The 10,334-nt window shown below is 45.4% G+C and overlaps 2 protein-coding genes across 2 annotated transcripts; both read right to left on the bottom strand.

The window, feature by feature from the left end:
• Nucleotides 1–226: 226 nt before the first annotated feature.
• LOC109761668 (tyrosine N-monooxygenase-like) lies at nucleotides 227–2,167 on the bottom strand. The gene is made up of 2 exons (XM_020320490.3): nucleotides 1,323–2,167; nucleotides 227–963 (listed from the first exon to the last, which is right to left on the bottom strand). The coding sequence occupies exons 1-2, from the start codon at nucleotides 2,124–2,126 to the stop codon at nucleotides 328–330; spliced, it is 1,440 nt and encodes a 479-aa protein (XP_020176079.2). The 5' UTR covers nucleotides 2,127–2,167; the 3' UTR covers nucleotides 227–327.
• Nucleotides 2,168–7,854: 5,687 nt separating this feature from the next.
• On the bottom strand, nucleotides 7,855–9,920 carry LOC109761669 (tyrosine N-monooxygenase-like). The gene is made up of 2 exons (XM_020320491.2): nucleotides 8,946–9,920; nucleotides 7,855–8,586 (listed from the first exon to the last, which is right to left on the bottom strand). Exons 1-2 carry the CDS (start codon nucleotides 9,918–9,920, stop codon nucleotides 7,951–7,953), a joined length of 1,611 nt encoding a protein of 536 aa, XP_020176080.1. The 3' UTR covers nucleotides 7,855–7,950.
• Between the last annotated feature and the right edge of the window lie 414 nt (nucleotides 9,921–10,334).

Below are 10,334 nucleotides of genomic sequence, written 5' to 3'. Positions count from 1 at the left end.
GGTGATATAAAGAGCATCATCTTGTATACATTTAATCTCTATTTGTCCAAAATTAATACTAGATGGGTGGTTGTTTGCCTATCACATACTGTTCCAATGCTTTGGACAAGCCTAGGACGATCCAGCGGCGCATGAAAGAAACTGGCTCGCTCGTACGTGAAACATACAAAACCAAAATAGCTAGCATACGTGAAAATCAATCAAAGTGGAACGAAACAAAGCGGGATGAAAAAAAGAATATTTCCTTCCTTTATTAGTAAATATAGATTCATCAAAAAAAATAGCTAGCATACTCGCCATATCGGTGATTCGTAGCTCGTTATTTGCTCAATAATGCATGAGAGGGTAGAGGTGCACTGGAAGACGTGGCTCAGCATGTAGCACTAACGGCTTCTCTATGAAGAGGTCGTGCTTGGACTCGCTGAGATTGATGGCCGACACCCCAGCCGGTTTGGTCCAGGTGAAGCCATGCAGGAGCCTGCCAAAGAGCATGACACTCATGGTTGTTCCTAGTGATGTCGCGATGCATCCCCGTCGTCCGGTGCTGAAGGAGATGAACCGCAATTCGCTCTCAGCAAGCACCACATTGATGTTGTCTCCCATATGGCGCTCCGGCTTGAAGCGGAGCGGTTCATCCCAGACAGTGGGGTTCCGGCCCAGGGCCAGCCGGCTGAGGATGACGTTGCTACCCTTGGGCACGCGGTAGCCCGCAACAATGGTGTCGACAATCGCGACGTGCGGCAGGTTGAAGGGAGCGATTGGGTGGAGGCGAAATGCCTCACGTATGCACGCCTTGAGATAGTTGAGCTGCATGATGTCCGACTCTTGCACCGGTCGCTCGCGACCGACCACCCGGTCCATCTCCTCCACCGCCTTGGCCAGCAATTCTGGGTTGTTCACCATCTCCGCCAGCGCCCACTCCACTGCGTTTGACGGGTTATCTATGGCCGCTAATATTATGCCCTGCATGCATTCCATGGCGATAAATGTAAGTTATTACAATTTATACCTTTGCATAAAGAGAGATTACATTGAATAATTGGAAATTTAAATACAATTTAAGTTGAAATCACATCAAAATGGTAGAAAATTACAATAATGCTATGTTTAAACTATTAATTCATAATTTCATATTCTATTGTTTCCATTTTCTAACACCTGCGAAATACGGTATAAGATCTAGTATTTAATAGTGTGAGCTATTACCTTTTCTCATGGATGACGTATTAGTACTTTGTAGGACTATGAGGCAATTGGTCACTAAATTCAATCTAGGCCCTTGAGCCATCTTAAAATTTCTCATTAATTAATATTTTGCTTACCTTGGACTGTGCTTTGACCTCATTGATGTTGAGCAACGGCTTGCCGTCACCGTCGGCGAGCGTGATGAGAACGTCAAGGAAGTCCTGGACCCCGTCCTGCCTCTCGCCGCTGTTCCACTGCCTCCAACGCTCTTCGATGACCACGTCGTGCAGTCTATCCACTTTTGTGTTGGTCTCCTTAATAATTTTCTCGTGACCGTCGAGATCTAGGCCAAGTAGACACGGGAGGTAGTCGCTGACGCAGAACGCGAAGGTGAACCCTAGGAGGGCGAAGGAAGCGTCCATGTGCTCCACCTCCATCGGCCCCGGCCCGCCGTCCGGCTGAGGCTCCCCGAAGTACCGTTGGCCGAAGACAAGCCGGCGGATGACGTTGCCGCAGTAATGCCGCGCGACGTGCCTGACGTTGACGTTGGCTAGTCCCGACGTTGAAGATGACAACCCCCGGGCGGTGAGGTTGTAGATGTAGCGCGTCAAGTTGTCAGCTTCGTCGGCGCGCTTGTCGTGGAGCCACTTGTGACGGGAGGGGCAGATGATCTCAGAGGTGAGCACCTTGCGCATCTTCATCCACTGGTCACCGAACGGTGAGAGCACGGCGTCCTTGTACCCGCTGCTGATGGCGCCGGAGGCGAAGGTGAGTGGGCGGGACGAGAAGTTTTTGTCCTGCTTCTTGAGCACCTCCCTTGCGATCTTGGGACATGTGATCGGGACGACGTGGACGCCGCCGAGGCGGAAGCAGGCGATGTCGGTGCCCATATCCTTCATCACGCGATGGATCCAACGAAACGCCGGCTTGTTGACCACCATCTCGGGCAGGCTACCCACCACTGGCCACGGCCATGGCCCCGGCGGAAGTGGAAGCGGCACCGTCGCCGATGAGCACGTGCCACAGCGTACCTTGCTCTTGGTAATGGCAAGGTATATGAGTGTTATTACGATGAGCAGCTGGGACACAACAAAGCAACAGCAAACCAGCATTGTGGAGACTACTGCTTGCAGAGTGCACACAGGTTTGCGAGGTAGCTACCCTTGTTATTGTTGCATAGGGAAGCCAACTTTGCTCTCCGTGCTGCTCTGCCCATGAGGGCGAGACCCCTCTTTATATGTTACCTCCGTCCCAAAAAATTGGCTTAGATTTATTAAATACGAAGGTATTTACGTATCTAACACTAAAACATGTCCAGATATATTCCTCATGTGTGGATCGATCGTTTACCACATTTATCACATGGCATTTCAAATGTATTTATCCTGAACTAATAATAATAATTGTCTACAGAATGAAAATTCTTCTGTTTGTAGATTGTCTTATATTTATTTAGATACGAAGGATGATACTAATAATAATAATTGTTTATCCAAACGTAGTCAAAACAGAATAAAAAACTTCTATTTATAGATTGCCTTATATTTATCTAGATACGAAGGCTAATACTAATAATAATAATTGTCTATCCAAACTTAATCAAAACAGAATAAAAAATCTTCTATTTATAGATTGTCTTACTTTATCTAGATACGAAGGATGATATTAATAGTAATGATTGTCTATCCAAAAGTAATCAAAATATAATAAAACATCTCCTATTTGTAGATTATCGAGAGTACTTATCCGAAAACTAACCATAATTGTCTTTCCAAAAGTATTTCAGACGCCAGGATGATGGACCATATGAGCAGCTTTCGGTTTGAAGAGATGGTCGGACCATGCATCCGGGATTCAATGAGATGCTACATCGAGACCTCCCATTTAGCGTTGTACGCGCCAGCGAACGACGAAGCGCGTAACCCCCGCTCCCCCGCGCCGACTCATGGGCTGGCCCATGTGTGGGTAGGGAAAGCGGAAGCATCTTTTTTTTTTTGCTTTTCTAAATTGTTTTCCATTGTAAGGCTAATTCGGGATTTCGATATAGTTACAACTTGTGAAATGTTGGTGAATTCGAAAATTGTTGATGATTTGAAAAAAATGTTCGCGAAATGATAAATGCTGACGGAATTAAAAAATGTTCACCAAATTCCAAAAAATTCTTGAATTCAAAAAATGTTTGTTATTTCAAAGGAATGTACATTTTTTTGAATTTGATGAACATATTTTGAACATCCATAAACAAATTTGGCATTTTATAAAAATAATAATTTGATGAACAAAATTTGTATTGAAGAACAGTTTTTGAAAAAATTATGAACAAAATTTGAATTTGATGAACAGATTTGTAATTCAGTGAACAAATTTTGAATGTGATGAACATTTTTCGCAAACAATGAACACAAAAAGAATCCGATGAACATTTTTTTAGTTCGATGAACAAATTTTGAACTTTTATGAACATTTTTTAAATTTGATGAAAAAAATTGAATTCGATGAACATTTTCTAGATTGTTGAACATTTTTTTACGTGGTTGAACATTTTTAGAATTCGATGAAAAAAAGGTGTTAACGAATTCAAAAATAAAAATTGCAAAAAATAGTCAAAAAGTGAAGGGGAAGAAAATAGAAAATAAAAAGAAAAAGAAAAAAATGAAAAATGAAAGAAACAATAAGAAAAGAAAGAAAAGAAAAACGAAAAACCAGTATAGAAAACATAAAAAACAAAAAAAAATGGTTCTGGGAGGGTTCTAGAACCTTCTGAAAACCGGTGGCAAAATAAACCGCAAAATAGGCCGGCAGATACCCTGAACGGGGAGCCCGGCCAGGGGAGGGGGGGGGTGCGTGCTATGTTGCTAGCGGGCGACCTACGCGCTGTATTGGATCCCGCTGCTACATCATGCATGGGACATGCATGCACGACGCAAGGAACAGTGGGCTCATGGGCCTCCTTGTAGCAGGTTAAAAGATGTGTCCAAGCACATGCAGAACTGGGTACGTACCTACTGACTTCGGTTCGGTGTGGCTTGAAAAAGACCTGCATGAGCTCTTCCTTAGGGAAGAAGTGATGCAGCGGCTAGAGGGGCGACCGCAACACCAAGTTCTTGCAAAATAGGGCATCACACAGGGGCCGTAAAAACACGATTCTAAGAGCATCTCTAACAGGTGCGCAACCGCACGCCGCGCAAAAATTTTTTTACAACGTTAAAATAGTGTTTTTTTGCGTGAAGCAGGGCGCTGGCTCCAGCAGCTGCAGTAAAATATGGCACGCGCGAGCAGCTTCAAAAGGCGCGCTAATTTACAGAGCGCACGAGCAGCCGGCGCTTGCAAATATGATTTTCACATGTCCATTTGACAATATGATGATGTTTCAAACATTAAACAAATGTGCAAAACAAAGACATAGCATAGTTCACTTGCACGGCATAGTTCAAAATCACCCAACCAAGTTCATGACAATTAAAAGTTTGCACAAACAAATGGCACATCAACAATCATGCCACATCACTCATCATCGTCCTCTTCTTCCTCCGATTATTCCTACTCATCCGAAAACGATTCTTCCTCCTCCTCTTCATTTTCAAGCGCCGCATCATCATCGGGAGCTCGGATGGTGTTCGTAAGATCTCCAACGGGATAATGAGAAGGTATGTGAGGCACACAGGAAGACATGCGTCCACCTATGTCACCCAGAGTTGCTTCCATGCCTCCCATGAGAGACCCAAAACTCATGCCTCCCATGGTAGCTTTGAAGCCACCCATGCCTCCCAGCCGCCCATGGTAGCTCCGAAGCCACCCATGCCTCCCGTAGGTGCTCCCATGCCTCCCATGGTAGCTCCGAAGCCACCCATGCCTCCCATTGGTAGCTCCCATGCCTTCCATGGCCATGTCTCTTTTTTGTACTACGACTTCTTCAGGGGAAAGAATGACGTACTCCTTTTGCCTATCATCGAGTTTAGATGTGTCCATGAAGAACAAGTGCTTCTCCCATTTCAATAATCTAGATCGCTCCTTCATGGCCAATTTCTTCTCCTCCAATGCCACCCTCCTCTCCTCGGCCTCTGTATCTTGGCTCCTTGTCATCATCCTCACCTCGTTTGCTTCCTTTCGTGCCTTCACAATAGCTTCCATAGCATTCTTTAAATCATCACCTCCTCTCTTCTTCTTCTTCTTCTTCTTCTTCTTCTTATTCTTCTTCTTCTTCATCTTTCTTGCCTCCATTTGGTCTCTTTGGTTTGGAGTAGGCAACCGAGTTTGGTGTAGGGCTTCTCTTGCCGCCATCACTTGATGCCTCCTCCTCCCCTCATCATCATCCAAATCAATAGTTTCCTTGCTTTTCTTGCTCTCCTCTTGGTCATCACGGGGCTTCCATTTCTCTTCATCCTTCAACACATTGTAGCAACGGGCCAACACAAATGGTCTCCCTTTCTTGACCTTCCCTTTCTTGGTCTTCTTCTCTTCTCCTTGAAATAAGTTTTATGCAATAGTGACCTACAAACAAAAGAACAAGTTAGCACTTGAAACACCAAAAAAGAAGCATGAACATGGAAGGAACATAAAGACATGACACTTACCCTATCTCTATCATTAATGCCAATTGAGTTTATCGTGTCAACCGCCTTCTCAGGTTGTGACAAATGGCACGCATCATTTGTCACAGCATGTGAGTTTTCTCTTTTTTCGTAGATCCGTTTATTCAAAACATTTTATCTCTTAAATCATGCGTCCAAATCTCGAACCGTTTTCACCGTTCGATTCCTCGTGTCGAGATCTTAAAAACTAGATACCATGTTGATAGGTTTTAATGAACTTTTTTTTCATGAAAAAACTGGACGAAAAAACCGAACTAGGAGCACGGTTTTTTCCCTTTTCGAAAGAGGCATGGTCGTGCCTCTAGCGGAATCACAACCGTGCCTCTCGCGGAAGCAAAACCGTGCCTCTCACGGAAGGAAAAAAACAAAAAAAATGCATTTTTCTTTTTCGAAAGAGGCACGGCCGCGCCTCTCGCAAAATCACAACTGTGTCTCTCGCGGAAGCAAAATCGTGCCTCCCGCGGAAGCAAAAAAAAATAGAAAACGCGTTTTTTTCATTTTCGAGAGGCATGGCCGTGCCTCTCGCGAAAGCACAACCGTGCCTCTCGTGGAAGGAAAACCGTGCCTCTCACGAAAGCACAACCGTGCCTCTCGCGGAAGCAAAACCGTGCCTCTCGCGGAAGCACAACCGTGCCTTTCGCGGAAGAAAAAAAAGCGCGCTTTTTCACGCAATTTGGAATTTTTTGGCCTAAAAGCTGTGGAAAACCAAAACGTCGAAAAAACCCCAAATAAACCATTTAAAAAGCCGAAAACGCATGCGAAAAGAATTAAAATACGAAGGGAGCGTCCAGAGCGCGACACGTGGCGGGGCGGCTGAGAGCGTGCCAAGTGGCGCTGATCGTTGCGAGGTTCCCGAAGGAGCCCTCGTCAACTAGTTGCTCCCTTTTTATTCTGTTGCTTTCGTTGTATTTGGTTCAACTTTTGTTGTGCTGATTTTCTGGTTTTTTCTTCCATGGTTTGATTCCATTCTTGTATTTCTTGGGCTTTTTGTTGTTTTTTCCTTGAGGTTTTTATTTTTGATTTTTATTTCAGTTTTCTTTTTTCCTTTTGATTTACTAGCACATATGCCCGTGTGTTGCAACGCGGGACAAACATTAGTCTTTATCATCAAAATTAATTGCAAGAAATACAAGATCCCTAGAGAGAGAGGTAGCTCTCTGGTGGCACGGGCTTTGGTGGACACCTCGGCGTGTCATCACCCATGATTTCATGTTTCGTGAGTGTGGCGACGAGCTGGTCGTATGCGTCAAGTGTGGAAATTGCGAGTTCCTCCTCATCCTTAAATGCCTCCTCAGTCTACCCCACCCATCTGCTTCTCGCCTTTGGTGTAAATTATAATGATTTAGCCCACGAGTCCTTTAATTATGCACCATGCACATCGGCATGAGTTTGCAAGTTTAATCACGTCTTTATTTCTTCCATTGGCCCATAATAGTCTTGAATCTTTAATCGGGTCTTCATTTCTTTCATTGGCCTACGATCTCAGATATTTAGTTGGGTTTTCACTAGTTCCATTGGCCCATAATCACAGATCTTTAATCGTGTTTGTATTGCTTTCATTGGCCCATAATCTCAGATCTGATCATCCTCAAAATGTGCGTCCTCATTGCATACCTCACTCTCTGAGTTTTCTAATGTTTTTAGGCTGCTTATTGATTCCCATGGCAATTTGCTAGCGTATATAAACTTGTAGGATTAAAAGTAAGAAAACTATGTGGTACTATTTAATTGATGAACCAAATTAGAAAGACTATTAGGCTGTTATGCTGCCCCGCCTGGGACTTGGGCCGGAAGAAACAACTCAAATGGAGTTGCCCTATATGCGCCGACCTACTTTCATCATTCGTTGGTGATATAAAGAGCATCATCTTGTATACATTTAATCTCTATTTGTCCAAAATTAATACTAGATGGGTGGTTGTTTGCCTATCACGTACTGTTCCAATGCTTTGGACAAGCCTAGGACAATCCATCGGCGCATGAAAGAAACCGGCTCGCTCGTACGTGAAACAGACAAAACCAGAATAGCTAGCATACGTGAAAAATCAATCGAAGTGGAACGAAACAAAGCGGGACGAAAAAAGAATATTTCCTTCCTTTATTAGTAAATATAGATTCATCAAAAAATAGCTAGCATACTCGCCATATCGGTGATTCATAGCTCGTTATTTGCTCAACAATGCATGAGAGGGTAGAGGTGCACTGGAAGACGTGGCTCAGCATGTAGCACTAGCGGCTTCTCTATGAAGAGGTCGTGCTTGGACTCGCTGAGATTGATGGCTGACACCCCAGCCGGTTTGGTCCAGGTGAAGCCATGCAGGAGCCTGCCAAAGAGCATGACACTCATGGTTGTTCCTAGTGATGCCGCGATGCATCCCCGTCGTCCGGTGCTGAAGGAGATGAACCGCAATTCGCTCTCAGTAAGCACCACATTGATGTTGTCTCCCATATGGCGCTCCGGCTTGAAGCGGAGTGGTTCATCCCAGACGGTGGGGTTTCGGCCCAGGGCCAGCCGGCTGAGGATGACGTTGCTACCCTTGGGCACGCGGTAGCCCGCAACAATGGTGTCGGCAATCGCGACGTGTGGGAGGTTGAAGGGAGCGATTGGGTGGAGCCGAAATGCCTCACGTATGCATGCCTTGAGATAGTTGAGCTGCATGATGTCCGACTCTTGCACCAGTCGCTCGCGACCGACCACCCGGTCCATCTCCTCCACCGCCCTGGCCAGCAATTCTGGGTTGTTCACCATCTCCGCCAGCGCCCACTCCACTGCGTTTGACGGGTTATCTATGGCCGCTAATATTATGCCCTGCATGCATTCCATGGAGATAAATGTAAGTTATTACAATTTATACCTTTGCATAAAGAGAGATTACATTGAATAATTGGAAATTTAAATACAATTTAAGTTGAAATCACATCAAAATGGTAGAAAATTACAATAATGCTATATTTAAACTATTAATTCATAATTTCTTATTCTATTGTTTCCATTTTCTAACACCTGCGAAATACGGTATAAGATCTAGTATTTAATAGTGTGAGCTATTACCTTTTCTCATGGATGACGTATTAGTACCTTGTAGGACTATGAGGCAATTGGTCACTAAATTCAATCTAGGCCCTTGAACCATCTTAAAATTTCTCATTAATTAATATTTTGCTTACCTTGGACTGTGCTTTGACCTCATCGATGCTGAGCAACGGCTTGCCATCACCGTCGGCGAGCGTGATGAGAACGTCAAGGAAGTCCTGGACCCCGTCCTGCCTCTCGCTGTTGTTCCACTGCCTCCAACGGTCTTCGATGACCACGTCGTGCAGTCTATCCACTTTTGTGTTGGCCTCCTTAATAATTTTCTCGTGGCCGTCGAGATCTAGGCCAAGTAGACATGGGAGGTAGTCGCTGACGCAGAACGCGAAGGTGAACCCTAGGAGGGCGAAGGAAGCGTCCATGTGCTCCACCTCCATCGGCCCCGGCCCGCCGTCCGGCTGAGGCTCCCCGAAGTACCGTTGGCCGAAGACAAGCCGGCGGATGACGTTGCCGCAGTAATGCCGCGCGACGTGCCTGACGTTGACATTGGCTAGTCTCGACGTTGAAGATGACAACCCCCGGGCGGTGAGGTTGTAGATGTAGCGCGTCAAGTTGTCAGCTTCGTCGGCACGCTTGTCGTGGAGCCACTTGTGACGGGAGGGGCAGATGATCTCAGAGGTGAGCACCTTGCGCATCTTCATCCACTGGTCACCGAACGGTGAGAGCACGGCGTCCTTGTACCCGCTGCTGATGGCGCCGGAGGCGAAGGTGAGTGGGCGGGACGAGAAGTTTTTGTCCTGCTTCTTGAGCACCTCCCTTGCGATCTTGGGACATGTGATCGAGACGACGTGGACGCCGCCGAGGCGGAAGCAGGCGATGTCGGTGCCCATATCCTTCATCACGCGATGGATCCAACGGAACGCCGGCTTGTTGACCACCATCTCGGGCAGGCTACCCACCACTGGCCACGGCCATGGCCCCGGCGGAAGTGGAAGCGGCACCGTCGCCGATGAGCACGTGCTACAGCGCACCTTGCTCTTGGTAATGACAAGGTATATGAGTGTTATTACGATGAGCAGCTGGGACACAACAAAGCAGCAGCAAGCCAGCATTGTGGAGACTGCTGCTTGCAGAGTGCACACAGGTTTGCGAGGTAGCTACCCTTGTTATCGTTGCGTAGGGAAGCCAACTTTGCTCTCCGTGCTGCTCTGTCCATGAGGGCGAGACCCCTCTTTATATGTTACCTCCATCCCAAAAAATTGGCTTAGATTTATTAAATACGAAGATATTTACGCATTTAACACTAAAACATGTCTAGATATATTCCTCATGTGTGGATCGATCGTTTACCACATTTATCACATGGCATTTCAAATATATTTATCCTGAACTAATAATAATAATTGTCTACAGAATGAAAATTCTTCTGTTTGTAGATTGTCTTATATTTATTTAGATACAAAGGATGATACTAATAATAATAATTGTTTATCCAAACGTAGTCAAAACAGAAAAAAAACTTCTCT

The sequence above is a fragment of the Aegilops tauschii genome, chromosome 7 (assembly GCF_002575655.3).
Source record: "Aegilops tauschii subsp. strangulata cultivar AL8/78 chromosome 7, Aet v6.0, whole genome shotgun sequence".
Taxonomy (NCBI): domain Eukaryota; kingdom Viridiplantae; phylum Streptophyta; class Magnoliopsida; order Poales; family Poaceae; genus Aegilops; species Aegilops tauschii.
This window is presented reverse-complemented; position numbering and strand designations above follow the sequence as displayed.